Source organism: Leptosomus discolor, chromosome 8, assembly GCF_034619465.1.
Source record: "Leptosomus discolor isolate bLepDis1 chromosome 8, bLepDis1.hap2, whole genome shotgun sequence".
Taxonomy (NCBI): Eukaryota; Metazoa; Chordata; class Aves; order Leptosomiformes; family Leptosomidae; genus Leptosomus; species Leptosomus discolor.
The window spans coordinates 543,538-562,807 of record NC_141398.1 but is presented as its reverse complement, the minus strand read 5'-3'; the positions used below and the strand labels follow the sequence as shown (position 1 = coordinate 562,807).

At 43.8% G+C, this 19,270-nt stretch overlaps 1 protein-coding gene across 2 annotated transcripts in view; it reads left to right on the top strand.

Annotated features, from left to right (window-relative positions):
• RTTN (rotatin) overlaps nt 1-19,270 on the top strand; it is a 71,925-nt gene that overhangs the window by 9,411 nt on the left and 43,244 nt on the right. Inside the window, exons 9-23 of one of the 2 annotated variants that reach the window (XM_086469011.1) lie at nt 32-213; nt 1,083-1,198; nt 4,215-4,385; nt 5,721-5,933; nt 7,358-7,470; nt 8,590-8,716; nt 10,187-10,312; nt 12,045-12,161; nt 12,608-12,747; nt 13,146-13,317; nt 14,374-14,473; nt 16,063-16,151; nt 17,715-17,832; nt 18,117-18,213; nt 19,007-19,075. In XM_086469011.1, coding sequence (XP_086325137.1) covers nt 32-213; nt 1,083-1,198; nt 4,215-4,385; nt 5,721-5,933; nt 7,358-7,470; nt 8,590-8,716; nt 10,187-10,312; nt 12,045-12,161; nt 12,608-12,747; nt 13,146-13,317; nt 14,374-14,473; nt 16,063-16,151; nt 17,715-17,832; nt 18,117-18,213; nt 19,007-19,075 — 1,950 coding nt within the window. Of the gene's footprint in view, nt 1-31; nt 214-1,082; nt 1,199-4,214; nt 4,386-5,720; nt 5,934-7,357; nt 7,471-8,589; nt 8,717-10,186; nt 10,313-12,041; nt 12,162-12,607; nt 12,748-13,145; nt 13,318-14,373; nt 14,474-16,062; nt 16,152-17,714; nt 17,833-18,116; nt 18,214-19,006; nt 19,076-19,270 lie in introns of both variants that reach the window. The other variant, XM_086469012.1, reaches the window with a different exon arrangement.

Here is a 19,270-nt window from a genome sequence, read left to right as displayed (position 1 = left end):
CGGTGTCCCTTGGTTTGTCTGTGGTTCAAAGTGGAAACAGCACTCAAGCGAACGCCAACTCCAGGATCTCTCTGCATTCCCCGCTTGGTGTAGGACATATCGACCTACCGGATCCTGAAAGCGAGGACACTCTGGAGCTGCAGATGAAGCAGCTCAGCCTTCCTCAGTTCGGTGTTTCCGTCTTGGAAAACGCCGTACCTCTGCTAAGAACAGGTGAGAGAGTTTTGAATTCAGTACTTCTGTCACGTGTCCTTCCCTTGTTTAGTGCAAACCTCTGGAGAAGCTGGAGTTAGGAGGTGGGCACCTCAGATAGGTCCGTGCTCACCTGTACCTTACTCACTGTGCCTAGTTACAGCAGTTTGTTCGGGTCCTAAAGCCTGAGTCTGCTGATTGAGTCCCAGAATTGCTGCAGAAGCGTCAAGTGCTTTTTGCTGGTGGTGGGAAGAAGGGGGTGTGTGGTGGGAGAAGGGTGTGGCTGGGTAAAATGGCATTCAGGAAGGTGAAAAAAGAACCACACGTAACAAAACGTGTGTTCTGGTCTCTTTGGGCATAGGGTCGTCCTCCTGTTCAAGAACTGATAAATAAAAGTTCTGGGAAAAGGTTTGGTTTTGTTCTTCTGGATGCAGTAACAAATCATAATTGGGCTTTAAGAGATGCGAGTAACAGTAGTCTAATGGCAACCAGTAATTTTTATCTGAACTTAGAAAGGTTCTGAATTGCAGAGCCTCTTTGAAGGACAGTCTTTTTGCTCTTAGGTTGTCTAAAATAGTATTTAGTTGTAAAACAATGTCGTTCAAAACAGGTACTAGTAGACGTGGTAAGGTTTTCAAATACAGGAGATGGAGGTGTGTGCCTGTCTATGACTAGAACACTTTGGTGATTTTGGCTAGTTGTTGTCTGACATGGTTCGGAGCTATTGGTGGCTGAGTGCTGTTAGCATTAGTTTAGTAGAAGTGTATAGGGAAACTAAAATATCACAATTTCAGGTTTGGAATAATTCTTTGTTCAAAGTGGTGTTTTCTGAATGTCACAATATAATATTTTGTCTGTATTAGAATTTATCCTCTCGTTTGTATTCCTAGGCAGTAGGAGAGTGACGATGGAAGTTCTTGACTTGCTTGTTGAAGACCTGTTCCTTATTGGTGATGCCATTTCTGCAGACGTTTGGGAGGATGACAGCCTCTTTGCCTTGGAGTTGGTAAGGCTCTTCAGGCTTCCACCAGCCGCACGTTACGGTCTGCTCTCGTAAGCCTCTGACGTTTTCTGCCGCCATTCGTATACGTACCTCATCTGCTGAGCTGCCCTTCTGGAAATCTTCAGCAGTTTGTTCCTAGTTCTGTCCCTGGCACATTATTGTTTTTTTTTTAATGTAAGGTCTCTTACCAGACGATGCTTGAAGCTTCACCTCAAGAAGATACATAATGAATTTTGTCTTGCAGTAAAGGCTGTTCAGCAGCCGTTGAGCGAAACATATGTAAGGAAGGGGATCTGAGGGAAGAGTACTGACGACTGATGCTGGAGACAAGTTTGGTGTAAATGACACCTTTCACTTTCATTACTCCCTGTGAACTGCCTGTATAAGACCAGGGAGATGCCTGTTCGGATCCAAGACTGGAGCTGTAAGAGACGTGGTTGCCATTCCTACTCAGGACCTGCAGGTCCCTGCGCGGCTCTCGGCTATCCATAGCTCTGTCGCTTAGCTGGGAAAGAAAGAGGAGGCTTTTGGGCCCGGGGCAGACTCAGTGTTACTACGGTGCAGCTGGCCGAACAGCTTGCGTTGCTGGGGGTGCAGACCCGAAGGCGGCTGAGAGTTGTGGCGTACGTGACGTACCGCACGCGTGAGTCACCAGCGAGGTGACAGTGGCAGAGCTGCTTTCCTGAAGGCAGCTGAGAGCAGGGCGGCCAGCCAGCGTGGCTCGTGCACGTAACGAACATACCAGCGTGGCAGACTGGAACCTGGCCAAGAGTTTGAGTTGAGTGTGGACTTAAATGCGCGTGACTTGAGTTGGAATTCGTGAAAGTGCCGCTGCGTATGAAACAGTGGTGTTGGAGTAATTATTAATGAAAATATGAAATCGTAGAATCATTTCAGTTGGAAAAGACCTTTAAGATGACTGTAGGCTTCCCTATTCTCCATTTTACAAATGGTGTTTGTATTATTTATAGGGCCTAGCAGTGAATGAGGACTTTTTTCTTTGCGTTTACTGTACTGATCTGTCAAAACCTGTTATAGTTGATCAACATCAAGTCAGTGTTGAAGATTCCTTGCAGAGCACTTAAACTAAGAAGCTTAACGTGATCTCTTGTCTAGTTGTGTATGACCTGAATCAGGACAGCTTGTTGTGAAGAAAGCTGTCAAACCCCAGCAGAAGCTGGGAGCATCATCTCTGTACGTCCTCCTGCTGGCCGTTAGTTGGGGAGCGGTTGTTTCCAGGCTACTAACAAGCAACGCTCCGCAAATAAGCTGGGCCGTTGTGCACAATTATGTTGAATTAAAAAATAAAAAGCACTTGGTGACACAACTTTATTCTGTTGGTTGAACTTTGAGATGTGTGAGTAGAACACCTTTCAGATATAAAATTCACCTCCCATCGAAAGTTACGAATCTGCATCCGTTTGGGAGGCAGAGCTGGACTGTGCAGTGCAACTCAGTAAAGCTGATTCTGGCAAAGCGGTGGCAAGGCAGGAGATAAAAAGCAGCTCTTCATCTTTCTTAGTGCTTGAGTAAATACAGATAACGGAATGGACAATTTTCGGGAAACAACCACTAAACTTACCTTTATGTTATTTAGTACTATATCAAGGAAACTTCTTTGATCAGTAGACTGTAGAGTGGTTGGGCTTGAGTGCTCGGCAAACACGCTTCCTCCTTGTGTTCTGTGTTGGCTCCAAGGGAAGGAGGTCGTGGGTCTCCTGTCTAGGAAACCTGAAGGCATTTCTTGTGTAACTATTGCTTTTGAACTTCTGGAGTTTTAACGATTAGTGTTCCTTTGTTTATCCAGCTCTAGAACTCTGCACTGGAATAGCTTTGTGAAAAATGGGTATTTTGGAAATCCAGTTCAGAAGTACTGGAGTTTGTAACTGCGTGTGTTGTACCCAAGTTCTTGTGCTTCCTTTCTCCCCAGTTGTTACCGTTTCACGGCTGTGTTACCTGTGCTCAGGTGACGTTTGCTCCTGCCACGTCGAGAAGGGAGGTGCTGCGGGTTGCCGTGGCCCCTCGGCTGGTTTGGGTCCCCGCCGCGGGGCGGAGGGAGCTATCGGTGTCCAGGGCTGATCTGGGGCTGCATGGCCGAGCCGCAGAGGCTCTTCCCGCTGCCGCAGGCTGTAGGGGGCAGAGAGAAGGTTGCTTTTTTGGGCTCCCGAAGATGGCAATGAATCCTCTCCGTCTTCCTGTGGTGTAACAGTGCGTGTTGGTAATTACTTGAAAAGGCTGATTGGGTTTAGTCAGTTGCTGCTTGTCATTTTCTTCAACTTCAGCTCTGTTGAGTCAGCTAAACAGAGCTTAATTGCTTAAGAGAGATTATCAGTTTCTGGAATTAATAAGCTGCATCTCACATGTGCCATTGCCTCCTTAATCGTTGTTTGGCATTTCAAAGCTGGCAACTGAAATGGCTGCTACCTCTGTTCTAGTGTCCCTAAGTACAAACCTGGCTTTTTCAGGTGGCCAGCCTTATGGAAAGTAGTTTTGTTTTCTCCAGGGTCAGTGAGCTGGATTTATCCAAGTGATCCATGATTCTTAAGTAGGATTTCATGTAATCTGAGAAATGTTTCCTTGGAGAATGAATAGGCACGCAAAACATCTGATGTTGTCAAAGTTTGGATTGTGGGTTGGTTTTTTAATTATTTTTTTTAATTTGAAGGTAAAGCTTTATTAGCAGGTTCAAACCAGCTCGTCATATTTCTGTATTAACAGTGAACTTCAACACAGTTAAAATTCGAGAAGTTCAGAAGTGTAATGAGCAGGAATTAAGGTGCAGGGGAGGAAGAGGGGGGAGGGTTGGTGGAAGAGTAACCAGAAATGGGTAACTCAGAGCTACAAGTGAAGGCAGAGTGAGGTCTAGAACTCCTGCAGTGCTGTGTGCTTTGTACCCGTTCTGCGTTTTTAAATGTTGGGTGCCATCGCGTTGATGATGCTGTGGGTGCCGCATACCGCTGCCGAGACGCAATGATGTTTCCGTTCGTCCTGGTGACTGTGTTTCTGGTTGTCTTTTCAGAAAGAGCGGTTGCTTCTGGTCTTGGGTTTGCTTGGAGAAACCATATTGTACCACAAAACCAACGCGAGCGCAGAGCAGCCCGAGGTGATGTTGGTGCACCACAGAACGGCGTTTATTAGCATTTCTCTCTTCACCGTTCGATTGCTGCAAACCCTTCTCCCTGTGGAAAAGGTACGCCTAAAATGAGCATATTTTGTGTGATTGCTCTTGGGTTTGCATTTTTAAGAGCGGGAAAAAAAGGAATACCTTCCCCAGTGATGATACTGGGAAAATAGCTCCTGGGCAGAGAAAGTCACCTGATTTACATTGGCTGAGGTATGATCACAGGAGGCAACTTGGTCCGCTCGTCAGTTACTGGTGCGTTCTGCAGAATCTTCTGCAGATTTCAGGTCTTCAGAAAACATTTTTAATACAGCTTTTTTAACGAGTTTTTGAAATTCCATGTTCTTTTTCCCGCTATCATGGTGCGTGGTTTGCAGAGCTATGCTGCCCCCTGCTCCTTTGTGGTACGCGTGCAAGTGAGGCTGAATAAGACTAGAACTGCATGATGTTTAAAATCATCACTTAACCTGGTGGGACGTAGTGAGCAATTATGTCTCTTACATCATAGTGATCTTAATTTTTCTTTGCTTCCAATGGTCTTTAAAAAAGTTCTGTTGTAGCTCTTGAGGTGGTTTTTTGTTTTCTTTTTCTTCTGTATATTTCGAGGGCGGGGGGGGTCTGATGTTTGCAAGTGTTTGTAGAATGCAGAGTGTTAGATGATGTTCAAACCTGTATGGGTTTACAGTTTTTTTTATCACTTTTCGTTGCAGTGTAGCTCTCTTTAGTGTTCTTCAGTCGAAGTAGCAGATTGGTTTTCAGTTACGGGCTTTTTGTCACAAATACCAAGTCTTATTTACTATTAATATAAGTGGTCTCTAGTATGTCTACGCTTATTTGCAGGTACAAATCTGTTGACTTTATAATTTCTGTCTTTACGTTCTGATGTACGTAATATACAGAATGGAAATTTTGTAGGGCAGGAGTTGGAAAAATGTTACTGTGTTTGAGGTCAGAGTTTTAGGTGGAGGAATACTGAATGCTTGCAGCCAAAAAGCCAGAACAACAACAACAGAAATCTCGGTTCTCAGCGTGTGACGTTGCTGTGTGGAGTTACAGGCAGCTTTTTATCAAGTGCAGACATCAGTGTGGTCTGTGTGTTCTGTGCCATCTCGTGGTCAGACAGTAAACCGGCCCTGGCGGAGGGGCGTGTGGTGGTTGGGGCTGGGGCTGGGTCGTGCACGGCTCCTGGGGCTGGTTACAGGTCTGACGGGGGGACTGGCGCTAATGAACTCGCGCTTCTTAATAAAAACCCAGTTCTTCATACGGAGCTCATCTGGTATGGGTTTGTTTCTGCAGTTTCCAGTAGCGGCGGTCGCGGCTGTGCCTGTCGCCGGCCTGTGGATGCTGCTGTGGGTTTGGGGGGTCTGCAGGCTGTGGTGCTGACAGCTGCTCTCTCTTCCAAAGGCCAGTACAGTTCTGCAGCCCAGTTTGCTGAACGCTTTGTTTCTGCTCTCCCTGGACGTGTCCTTCTCCCTGGAGTACCCGAGCGCTCACGAGGCCGTCGCAGCCTACCTGGAGCAGATGAGCACCGAGAACTACGGTGTTTACAAACGAGCTGCCGAAGCTGCCCGTTCCATCGAGTGCGCTTGTAGCTTTATGGCTGAAGTTCAGAAGAAGGTGTGGAGCTTCATTACATAAAATATTTCCTGTAGGCTAATTTCTTTACTCCACTTCCCTTTCTCTGTGGTAAAAACTATAGTCTAGCGTAGCCGAAGAAAATCCAGATGTAGGGATGAGTGTTCCATGCCGTGCAGGATGTAGTTAACTCGTATTTCTTCTCACTGATACTGCTCAAAAAGAAAAAAAAAATCTTATCCTAAGTAAAAACAAGGAAATAAACACTTAGAGATTGGAAATGGGCATAAGTCCTTATAGGGGCAAAGTAGTAAGAAAGAAGCAAATACTCTATTTAAGTATATAGTGTGTGTCTGTGTGTGTATGTATGTTGTCCAGTATTTAAATACTTCAGAAAATTTTAATTTCCAGCTACTTGGCAGCTGTAGCTCTGAGAAGCAGCTACTTCTAGACTGCATGAGATCTGTGTGCTTCACTTGGTTATGAAGACAGCTTATGAAGACAGCTAATACACTTTGCTTAATTAGATAAGAGAGTCTAGCACGGTACCAAAATATTATTCTACGTTTTCCAAATGAACAAGTAATAGTGCAAAATACTTGTTCTATTGCTACTAAAGAAATGAATGAAGTACAGCAATACACATGCAGTGCTACCTTAAATCCGAGTTAATCCATCCTTACATAGGAAAGTTCTGAACTTAACAGAAGCAATACTGCGCTCACAAAGTACTGTTTACGCTGAAGTTAACTCTGTCAAATTTGAATGGCTCACACTGGATGTACTTGGTAGCCGGAAGTATGAAAACATATGGAAACATTTAAATTTAAAAAAAAAAAAAAAAAACAAAACCAAACAGCCCGAACTTCCGCGTTAATAGCAAATGGTTAAAAGTTTAAATCTTTCATTATCATCTTCTCCTATAAATGCATATTGATTTTAAAGAATAATAATTTGGTTGGAAGTGTGAAGTATGCAAAGGTGGGTGTGTCCTTGGGCATTTCACAAGGAGTTTTGGATAGCATTAGGCGAGTTCATGCTGCCAAGTGTCAGACAGACATTATTCCCACGGAGTTCAACAGAAGTTGGGTTGGGTTCAGCAGCTGAAGGGTTTCCAGCTCCCAGGAGTATGTTCTAAACTTCATTTGTTTGAAATCTATTTACTTTGTTAATCAGGTTCGTTCTAAACTTCCCTGTGAAAGGCTGAACCAGAGGCAACTTAGCAGATGTATGAAATGATGGTGCCTCTCCCTGGCAGGGCTCAAGGCCGGGCTGGATGGGGCTGGGAGCGACCTGGTCTGGTGGGAGGTGTCCCTGCCCAGGGCAGGGGGTGGGACTGGGTGGTCTTTGAGGTCCCTTCCCGCCCAAACCGTTCTGTGATAAATTCTGAAAGGTTACACAGTAACACTGCATATTTCTAATATTGCTGATTCTGATAGTTTCTTTCTCTGCATTTTACTTCTCAGGGGGACAAGAACCTTTCGGAACTGGTAGAACTGGCAGATCAGGCGCTGGGCAGCCTGCCCTACCATCAGCCCTGCCCCTGGCTCCAGGAGTGCGTTCACATGTGCTCAAACATGTGAGTACTTCACGATTCAAACTCTTACCTGAGAAAATGTGATCTTTTTTATGAATGAAGTTTCTCAAGTAGAAACTTAACTTGTTTATTCCCTGTATTTGAAGAATTGTTTTCTTTTAGCCATTGACAGATCCTTTGAAATAATTTGTGTCACTGTGGTGGATGTCCTGAAAAATGGATTTCAGGTGCTTAACCTGATGTTTTTATTCTTTTCTACATGTAAGCTTTTATGATTTTGTGTATAAAGTTACGATGTGATTTGTACAGAAACGGTCTTAAACCACTTTGACCTGTCTTTCAAACTTTTTTAGTTCCTTTGTTCCAAGTGTATTTATGTGACTTAAAGAAAATCCTAAGGGACTTCTTTTGTTGTAGATGCTGTATATTATGACACAGAATCTCGTTTATTAACCAGCGTGTGTTTGTTGCTGCTTAAATTTTCTGTGTCTCTAGTTAGAGAATTTAAGTTACCCTGTGGTGCTTGGAAGAGTCCTGTATTGCATGCTTCATTACAAATACACAATCTTAATTTTATACTGATGAGAAATTCACTTTAGGGATTTTTTCCCAAGGAAACTACATTTAAGAGTTCTCTAATAAGTGTTTTTAAATTATGAACCGTCAAGCCACTTCTCAGTGTTCTAGTGCTTTTAGAATTAACCACTGTTGGATTACTGTTTAAGGCACCAGGAAATTCGCTTCCCTTTTTAACTAACATCAGTGCATTTTGTGATAATGAGGTAGACTTTTAACCTCTACAGGGAAAAATTTCTGAAAGTGTAGAATTTTGTTTATCATCATGTACCATATAAGGAGGCTATTGAAGCCCAGTAGAATTTTGTTTTCAGAGAGAATTGATGAGAGAATTTTGAAAATCTATGGGTACCTCCATGTATAAAAAAAAAATTATGAGTGTACAGGTGTGAAGATTGATGCTGTGATTTTGGCAACTATATTGTGATCTCTGAACTTGTGTCTGTCAAGTCATTCCTCAGGTTGCATACCCTTTCAGGAAGTGTTTTTCAGAGATTATCCTGCAATTTAACAGGAATGTTTTTCAGGACAACCTTGGGTACTGTAAAATAAGCAGGAGTTGAATTGATTATTTTTCCTTTCTAGCTGGACGTCTGCCGAGGCGAACTCGTTGCTCCAGGCTGAGGGTCAGAAGGTGCTTCTCCGGCTGCTGTCTCACCCTTTGCTGGGTGTCAAAGCTGAAGCCTATCGCTGCTGTTTGGACGTGGTCAAGGTCAGAACCGATGCTGGCTTCATGCTCTTGGTGTTGCACTGAATCATGCCTATTGCAGGATTTCCTCCTCAAAAGCATTTCTCGTGCCAGCCCTGCTTGCCGTGCTGCGTGCCGTGGCCTCCGCGTGGCCTGGGCCGGCAGATCGCGGCTGTGTCTGCGGTATGACGTCGGCTTGGCGAGGCGATGCCCCAGCGCTGCCCTGCAGGGCGGCAGGCTCTCCAGAGGGGGAAACCGTGACCGGCCTTTTTATTTTTTAAAAGGGTTCCTCATTATGCTGATCACTTTGGGGTTTGCTGCTCTTACACAGAAATATTTCAGTTTAATTTTGCTTTTGAAACCAGTTCCAGTGTTCAGCTGTGCTTCTCTGCTGACGTGAGGTTCATGGAGTCACAGACTCATTTGGGTTGGGACCTTTAAAGCTCATCTAGTCCAGCCTCCCCTTTCGCTGCATCAGGCTGCTCAGAGCCCTGTCCAGCCTGACCTTGAGTGTTTCCAGGGCCGAGGCTTCTGCCGCCTCTCTGGGCACGTATTAATAAAATACTGACACTTTCAGAATAAATATTTTTGACTAAATTACACTTTAATTGCTTAGACCTTACAAAAAATGTGAGGGAAGAATAACTTTTCCTATATATAAAAGCTTGGGTTGTGTTTGAGAACATGTAAGTCCTTTTATGAACTCGTTGTTTTGAAACCTTAATTTGTTGTTTTGGAGGGGTTGTTTTGATTTTGGTTTATGTGGGTATTTTGTCACTGCCTTAGCTTTTTATAAGGACAGCCCAAGGGTTAAAGAGTGCGAACGTCTTTACAAGTGTGGCTGCACTCCGTATTAAGAACGGCAGTGTTGTACTCGTCAGGTCACTTCAGATATTCGGTAATACTGGTTCACAAAATAAAAATCATTTTTCTATTTTGATATAATACTTTGTTGTAACTCTTGCTGTCCATAATGCTCATCAGCTGAGCTTACCATGCTTACAGCAGGTTCCCTGACGTGCAGGTTCCTTGTCCCGAAGTTCCCTTACTTACCGTGCTTACAGCAGGTTCCCTGAGGTGCACAGACGCTGGAGCTGGTCTTTCGCAGGAGGAGAAAACCCCTCCCCATCTCCACTGAGTGACACGTGCATCTTTTTGTGAGATTTCTACCTGCCCGTTCCAGGTTTTGCGTATTTTAACGTAATACCAAACAACATATAAAGTTTATCTGATTTGCTTTCACTGTTGTTTAAATTAAAAACAAAGTTATTTTGCATTTCTTGGTCCTGTGTAGCTACAGGACTTTTCAGCTGGTGTCTATAAAGCCAGCGTTCCCTCCAGGGCTGCGGTGGTCAGCGTTCAGGACCGTAGCCTTCCAAACGGCATGGCGAAGGCCTTTCGCTGGGTGGCACCTGGACAAGTTGTCTGCAAAACAAGATGTAGGAGTGCAGCTGCCTCGAATTTTAACACTAACCGACTTTGTTTTTACTGAAGGACTGTTTAGGTGTTGGTAGTATTGCGAAGCCTGTGTCTTCAGTCTGCCACGGAGTGCATTTTCTTCTTCACCCCAAAGTGCTGTACGAGGTCTGTGCGTTCGGCCTGCAGGAAGATAAGGACGAGGTACTGTGCTCAGCAGCTGTGTTCGCAACTCGCTGTCGCGCAGAGGAGCTGTTGGCACTCTCCACGGTGGCCTGAGACTTACCTAAAATCTGGTATAGAAAGCCTATGCCATCAGTGAAGTTGTAGTAAATGGGAAGATTATTTTGTTATGATTAATTCAGAGACAAAATAATGTTCGAGGCATAGGATGCCATTAAACGTAATAAAGACCAGTGAAAAATGGGATGTATTCAGCCCTAATAAAGTGTGCGTGTGGTGAAATGGTCCGTGTGGTGCTCTGCCTTTACGGAAAACATGAAGTCTCAAGTCTGAAGGTGGGATGACCTCTGGAATGTGGGCACCAGTTGAGGAGCAAAAGGGCGTTTTAAATCTGCAGTGTCTTTTCTATAAAAATGTATTTCATCCCTACAAACACATCTGGGTTTGCATTTAATCACCCGAGTATTACGGAAGTGGTTTATAGTATTATAGCCTAGGACCGGATTTCCGTTGGGTTCGTTTCTATGCATGGATGTTTAACCTGTATCCCAGCTTACCTGTAAAGCTAAGTAGGGAGTTCTGGGGGGGGGAAATTACTTTGGTTACTTGAAACTGCTTTACAGCTGAGCTGTGAGGTCCCTGCAGTCAGAGGGGAAAGAACGCTGACTAACAAATTTTTGGTGGGTTTTTTTTTCCATCTTGTCTTCTGAAACAAGATTTTTCTTTTTTAACACAGTACTGTGCACAATTCCATTTAAAAGTGATTTTTTTAGAGTTAGCATTTTGAAAGGGGAAGTAAAGTGTCTTTGGTGCTGTATTTGTATGTAACCTGTCTTTTCCAAGGAAAGCATTTATTTTGTTTGACTGCTGCCTTGGATGCCGTGTCAAAAAGACTGCCAGTTTTCTTTTCAGTGATTGCTCAGGCATAACAAATAGACTTCAGCTGGTACTGAATTTTAAAAGATCATTGAGACAGAGAATGGATGTTTATGAAATGACCTCATTTTGTTGTCTTTACCTTATAATGCATTCTTGCTATTCTTCTAACAAAAGATTGGGCATAAAATGCAAGGGTTTAGCTACCAAAGGTGGCGTCTTTACGCTGTGTAAGGAGGAGCGTGTTCCGAGGAGCTGGGTGGTTTCCCTCTGCTCCTGTTGTGGCGGTAGTACCGGCTTGTGAGTGCCGTGGCACCGCCTGTCGTGTGTGCTCCCGGTGCTTGCAGGGACGTTAGGGCGGCGAGGTGCTGACACGTGCCTGTTCTCCTGTGTGATGGAGAGCTGCAGGTGGGTTCAGGTGCGATTCGGAAGTCTTTGGTGACCTCCCTGTGTGACTGTTGGCCTGATGGAGGAAGCGAACGGGCCCCGTGCAGGGCTCTGCCCCGTACACCTGAGAGGGGCGTGACAGGGCAGGGGAGAAAAGGAACGGGATTTGTTTTACCGGCGGGACAGGGGGACCAATGGGTGCGTAAGCTGAAGTCCTGACGTGTTTTATGTCGGAAAAGCCGAAGCAGAGTTCTAAGGGGAAATGGCCGGGTGCTGTTCAGGCAGGACTGTTTGTGGGGGTTCTCCGAGAGGATTTCCTGAAACTGTCTGTTTAGCCTGGCTGACACCGTAACAGTGCCGTTCTGCAGGGACAATGTTTTGTCTGTAGATCCTTTCTCTTGGGGATGTTTTTGTGTAACAATCACAGCGTTGACAAGCTGACCGGCCGCACCGGTGGCTTCATGAGTTTCTCTGTTTGGTTGTCGAGCAGGTGAACGCCGCGGCCAGGGCCCTTCTGCTGCACCTGCTGCGGGGACGACTGGGAATGGCGGTGTGGACCTGGAACAAGTTTATCGAGGCCCTCTGTCCCGTCACTGCTGTTCTCCAGGTACTGCCCAGTCCGATGTGTGAAACCACGTCAGCGGCGCACGGTCACGTTAACAGCAAACGGAGCGTTCGCCTGAGGAACAGGCAGAGAATAGACTGGCAGTAGTGTGCCAGCAGGCTTGTTTGGGCGGAGGAATGTCCTGGGGGGGTCCTGGTGCCAGTCAAAGTGACTGCTTTGAATTTGTAGTCAGATCTTAGTCTGGTATTACTAGAATGTGAAACTTTGTTGTAGTAGAAATCATTTATTAATTTTTAAAACTGTTTTTACACAGGAATATTAATCTGCAGAAATTGAATGTTTTCTGAAAAGTTATTGCTTGGGGTTTTTTTTTTGAGTGCTGTTCCTTCCCCACCCTCCCTTATCCCCTAAACGAGGAATTACCTTGTCTAACTTGCTGAGTTAGTAAGTGAGTTTTTTTTAATTTTGGACACTTTTGTTTGTTCTAGGGTTACGCTGACTCAAAAGACGCGCTAGGGAACTGTATCCTTGCTTTGAGTGAAACAACCTCTGACAAAGGCGAGGGTGTTCTGCCCAGAACGACTAGACTACGGGCCGCTCTGCGTCTTCTCTTCTCCAAAAAGCAGTTGTAAGTAACGCCCTGTAGCACCTCAGCTCATAGAATCCTAGAACAGTCTTGGCTGGAAGAGACCTTCAAGATCTTCGAGTCCAACCTTTGTCCCAGCTCTACCAACACCACTAAACCATGTCCCTAAGTACAACATCTGCCTGTCTCCTAAACACCTCCAGGGATGGTGACTCCACCACCTCCCTATGCAGGCCGTTCTAATGTTGATGACAAAAACGTCTTCTCTAAAAAAACAGTTGATTATTATGCAGTGGGTTGATTTGAAAGGTAGATTGATCAATACTGTGTTAAGTACTCCCCCCCACTGTATTAATTTTATATACTAATGAACTTTTAACTGGACAGCTAAGGTTATTCAGTATGAGGACTTCATATATTTTAATTGTTTACTCCTTTAGGGTTCGTTCTGTAGCACTTAAACATTTAACCTTCCATCTTTTTAATGAAGAAGGGGCAAACCTGAAACGCCCACATCTGCACGGCAGTGTGCTTTCCAGCATTTCAAACTTATTTGTTGTAGAAAGACCTATTGAGCTAAAATTGGATGATAAAACAGAGTCGATATTTAAGGTGAGTAAAATGTCTAAATATTGCCACCTTCTGCCTGTCCAGCCACTAAAGTCATCACTTTCTGCAGGTTGCAGTATTTCGTATGAATTGGCTTGCTTCACAAAAAGAAATCTGTAGATGTGTTCTTTCCAGTACTTCAGCAGTAGTCTTTACGCCTCCATACACAACAGTAAGGAAAGAATTCCTTCTTTCCTCATTCTTTTTTGTCCTCTCTGCAGATAAGTTAACAGCAAGACTTAACTGCGGTACAGAATACAGGCCTGCTCTGGTTACAACAGTTTCATTGTGCGTGGATAGACTCCGATGGATTTTGGTTTCCACATGGAGCTTTTTCCCCACAAAATCAATTCTAACTGAAACAAGCACAAAAATATGAAATACTCGAAAACAGGTTACAAATACCTGTCTGTGTTCTCTTAATATTGCTACTTTTGCAAAGTAAAAAAACAAACCACAAGTATTTGGCCTATGGGAAAACTTACATCTCTCTCTGTTTTTGTTCCATTGCCATCTCCTCCCCTCCATTCTCCTTCCTTCTTTACCCCCAACGCTTTCAGGTTAACAGCAGTTTGTTGAACAAAGACTAAGGTGCCTGACTTCTGACAAAAAATTACCCTGACCACTCGTTGTACACTTGATTTATACCCTTCCCCTACATCCTTCGAAACATCAGCACCTGAAATGTGTATGGATGTGTGGGGCTGTTGAAGCTGCTCTAGCCCTATTGCCATTAAAAAGTCAGTCCCGTTCGCAGGCTTAGAAGCACGTCCTGGCAGTTCTGTGCAGGGTCGAGCGTGCTGCAGTCCTGCCCGAAGACATCGCACCTCTTGTGCACGGGAAGCTGTTGTCTTGTTCTGTTCCACGGGCGTTATCAGAGACGTGCTGCAGAAAGGCTGTAACCTCATCCTTTCTTGCTGCCTGCGTTGGAACCTCATCAAGTGCGTTCTGATGAGGAATTTAGAGCCTTCTTACTTCCTGCTTTGCTAGGAGATTTGGCAGGTCACCTTGTTTCGTGGTAGCGTGCTGGACGCGGATCTAATGCCGTTTTACTTTCAGGCAGAGACTGTTGAAAAGCTGTACGCCCTCCTGACTTCTGGTGCCGTTGACCTGGTCTTACGGAAGTCTGCAGCCGAGCAGCTCGCGGTCATTTTGGAAGGTAACGTTGTGCAGCGGGCCAATGTTCCTGTGCTGGTCGGTGTGTGAGCTTGCAGCTCTGCGGGGCTTCTGCACGTTGGTGCTAAGGGGGCTCCCTGCAGTTTTGGTGTGTGGGGTTGGACCCGAATTTTAACGCTGTTGTGGATGATCTACCTAGTCAGATAAAAAAAAAAAATCAGTTGCTTGTTGTTGTTGCCCTCAAGGATAAGAAATAGTGGTCTTGCTATTAAAAACCCAGTTGCCTTGGGTAATAGAGGAGTGAGCTGAACTCTGTGAGCTCTGCAACAGCTTTTGGTCTGCTCTTCCTTTTTAACGTTCATCAGTTTGTTGATCTGTCTCAGAACTAATGGCGCTTCAGGCGCTTTGCTGGTGTGAACTCAGAGACTTGCCCTCAAGGGAGGGAGGGCAATATAAAGTACTTCTTTTTGGTGGTGGTGAATTTTCTTTAGGAAAGTTAATTTTTAGGTTACACAGGCTAGCTAAAGGGATTTTATCCTTAGTGGAGTATTTCTTCCTCCATTTTCAGTTGGCCTCAGTAGTAACTGCAGTTCAAAGGGATTGACATGCCATTGGTGTGAGTGAGGGTTCAGTGGACTCAAGCTAAGCTTCTGTGTCTACACCCTCTTTCAGTACAAAGAGGCAGGTTCCTGTGGCATTCCATCTAATAGGTATGCAAGCAAAGTCTAATCATAAATTTGCATCATGGGTGTTTTTTATAATGGTGTTGCTCACATGGAAAAATTGAGTTCTGGTGAAGAAGATCAGATTGAATTGAGGTGCAGGTCAGTATGGTTTGACTCTGTGCCCGGGCATAACTGTAGAGTTCAAACCTGGGTGTTTGCACTCTGCCTACTGAAATGCTGGTTCAAGTGTGTTTTCTTCAAGGAACTCCAATCCTAGTGATAGAACATAAGTTTTTCACTATGGGAAGGTGAAGACTTAAATAATATTAACATTTTTCTTGTCAGAAAAATGGTCACAAAAATGAGGAATTGTCTACTTTGTCTCGTAAAATACACTTAGTAATGGCTGCCAGAGCTTTCGGGTGTCAGAAGGTATGAAATGTAACATAGGATGAAATCGTAAAGGAAAAAATGCAGCTTTATCGGGACAGATTTCATATGAAGGGTTGCTTTATAATTCTTTAGAAAACCAAACCCAAGCGACCCAAGCGACCCAGCTGCTTTGCTGTTGTTGAATGGTCTTAAACCGGATGCTCTGAAGGATGAGCTCAGTGGAAAGTACTCTGATGGTGACTGAGCAAACACCGTTTTTAGGGCCATATTAAACTGTTGAAGACTTTTTAAGTATTACAAGCGAAATCCTCGTTCGACTGAAATTGAGTTGCTCCGGGGATCGCTGCGGAACACAAAGTTCTTACAGGGCGTTTGAGAGACGTCCAAGAGGCGGCTGCAGTCGGGTAACAAGGCTCGGAGGACGCTTCCCGTGGTGGAGCTAGAGCTGTACTTTGCTGTGGATTGGCAACTTCGGAAGCTTGTTCTCAACAGCAAGAGCCCGTGGTCTTGCAGAAAGGAGTTCAGTATTAAATTCGTGCAGAACCGGTGATTCTTGCTGTCTTTTTTCCTACAGATACCAAAATGCATGGCATTGTGAAAAAGTTGGGTGTGATAGAGAAGGTTTTGGCTTACCTTGATGAGTGCATACATGTGGACGGCAAGGTAAAACTAGAGTTACAAGTTCTTCTGCAAGCGCTGCACGGCACGGCTGCAGTAAATTTGCCTTTTTCCACACTTGTAACACTAGTCTTTGTGCGTTAAAACTGCACAGGTTATAAATGTTTAGTAACAATTGTAATGTACTTTGTTGTATTTTCGATAATGCTAAGATCCTCTTAATGAAAGAAAATTGGTTTGCCTGCCATGACACTGCCTATGAGGATAGTTAGGCAGAGAACTAACCCTGTCTGTGCGGTTCTGAGCTGTACCAGCACTGCCCTGGGGCTTTGTCAGTAGAGACCAAAAACGTAACTTTTAATGAGCTTAAAAAAAAAAAAAGTTTTATATTGTCTATCATAGTCTCTACGTAAGTCCTGAAGCAAATTATAATTAAAAATGAGATGTTATTGTAAGTGGGAATCTGTGTCAGATTGAGTTTTGGGTTTAAGTAATTTTCTGACCCACAGAAGATCACCTCAGGGGATAAGATCACGTTTAGGGTTGAGTGTGTGCTTGTTGTAGATGACCAAGTTCCATGTTTTTGTAATATGCCTAATGTGCTGCTTGAATTTTTCTGACATTCATTATTTGAAAACACTTTATGTAAGCTTATTTAGGCTAAAAGTTTCTCAGCATTGCTTCACTGGATTCGTTTTTAGCGTATTTCTTCGTTTGCTCGCACGGTATTGTTATAGCAGTCCAACAGTCCAAACCTGGGGTTAAGAAACCATGAGAATATTTATATAGTGATGACTTCTTCCCCAAAAATGTACAAGAGAAGAGAATTGCTTGATAGTTAGTGGAATTCCTCTTATTGTTCTTGGAAAAGTGTAAAGAAAGAATAAAGGACATAGTAGATGGAAAAGCACCGTTTAAATAAGGCTTTATGTAGCTGTGCGAAAGACTTTCCGTACTAAATAAGCAGGGGTTTTGTTTATTTGGTATTAAACAAAACTGTGTTTGGTGATGCAGTTTGCGAACCAAAATTTGAAGGCAGGCCCTCAGACAAGCCGCGTTACGGTGCCGTGAAAGACGTGCTGGTTTCTCATTCTTAGGAGCCGTGTCTTTGGTTGTAGTTTTGGCCGTTCGCTGGTACTTTGACTTTTAGCAAGCTGCTGTCCCCTCTTAGGTTTCCTGATCCGAAAGAGCGGGACCCAGACAGTGAATGTGAAACACCAAGGTGTTGGCATTTTTAAAAAAAATCAGTAAGCTCGAATGGTTGTGAATATTTGGGGTTTTTTGGAAATCCTGCAGCTCACATATATGCTTCTTAAAAATACGTGTTTTGGAAGCAAACCATATAATTGTCTTGTGATGCCAGAGACAATAAAATTACAGTCAATTGCTAACAAAATAAACCCCGAAGTGAATAAATACTTTCTAATGAATATGCCTTTACTGTCCAGGCGAAATGTGCTTGCCTAGGGAAGTTCCAGGTTTCTCTGCTACAAATGATGGTATGGCTGGCTTCATAGCGTGACAGTGTGTGGTGAGCATCTCCTAATGGGTTATCCCGATTGGTACCTATATATAGAGAGAGAGAGTTTTCTTCCTCTGTCCCTGCAGGTTATGGAACCCATAGCGTTGCCGTGCCTCAGGCTGTTGCGCAAGCTGGTGTGTGCTGACCCCGTGGTTCGGCTGTCCCTAGCACAGCGGCCGTCTCTGCTGCTCGGGCTCTTCAGAGGTAAAGGTTCTGTTTTGACTTCAATACGTGCATGGAGAGAAAACGTGTGAAAGGGGGTTAGCTGGTCAGCCAAAAGCCTTCTTGGGGACCTCGGACCACCTCAGAGTCCCTAACAGTTGAAAGATACCCGAGTCACAAGCTGCCAGTGTTACCTGAGTCGTGGCACCTGCTGAAGAGGCGGGCAAAGTGACTGGAAATCAGTTGGTTTTAACCAGTGTCCTTCTATGCATTATTAAATGTCGATGTTTTCCTAACACATGTTTAAATATCTTTCTTTCGTTCAGTTTCCCTGATATTCCAAAGCGATCGTGCTGTTTTGACTGAAACTGCAGTGTTGCTTTGTCTTCTGTTGTTTGATGAAGTAGCAAGAACAGAAACATGGTATGAAAACAGTTACTTAATGGCATATTCTGTAGTCAAAATTCAAGGTTTTAATGAAAATAAGTTTTTACATGTATCCAAACAAATTATTTCCCAAACTTTGCTGTATCGAAAACTGCATGTCTGTAGGCCAAACAAACTGTTTGAGTACTTGAGCTGCAGGCTGAGTAGGTGGCTCTGGCATGTTTGTGCAGTGTAAATACTCGGTATCGCAGTGTTCATTTTAATTTTTTAAAAAACCCTGATTGGTCTAATCCGTCATTTCTGTAAATGGAAACTGCACAAACCAAGTAGCTAGCTGTAGGCGTGGGTTGTTGAACTTCATTAGAATTCTCTTATTTACTTGGGCTTTTAAGTGTAGCACTTGTCCTTAAAACAACAGACTTCAGCTTATGATATTTTACTGTTTGAAATTTGCAAGTTCTTCAGAAAAAAAATATGCTTTTAGAATTCACACACATGAAATATGCATTGTGATTCTTTTCGGTGTCTTTTTCCCTAATAGAAAAGAGAAAACAAGCCTGTGCTGTGGTATATAATCTTTAACTTCATTTTTATGCGCAGTTCATCTGCGAAAAGTATTCTGTATGTGTGTGATCTAAGAACTCTTTTAATATTGCATCATCATGAAGAAACATTTATTCATACAAATTATTCATCAATGGGTTATTAAAGAGCTAGCTGGAGGAAAAACTACAGCTATATCTGAATAATAAAGAAATAATAAGTGTAGCTTTAGCAGAAAATCTAAGCTTAAAATAGGGAATAATAACTAAAACTTAATCTCTTGCAGGGCTAATGGCGTCACCACGAATGATAGTGGCCCACCTGCCTTCAGTTTACCGCTTGCTGTTGTTAGAAGGTACGTCTGGGTGGTTTGGCTTTGGTTGGGTTGGGTTTTTTACAGTTAACTTTGCTTCTTTGCATTTACTGTCTTTGAAGTATGGAGTAGGAGAATGAAGGGAGACATTTGATGTTAAACCCAAAATTGTCCGCATTTTTAAATGCCGAGTTTTTTCTCCAAGACTTTGTTCTCCGAAAAAGTTTCGAAAACTTT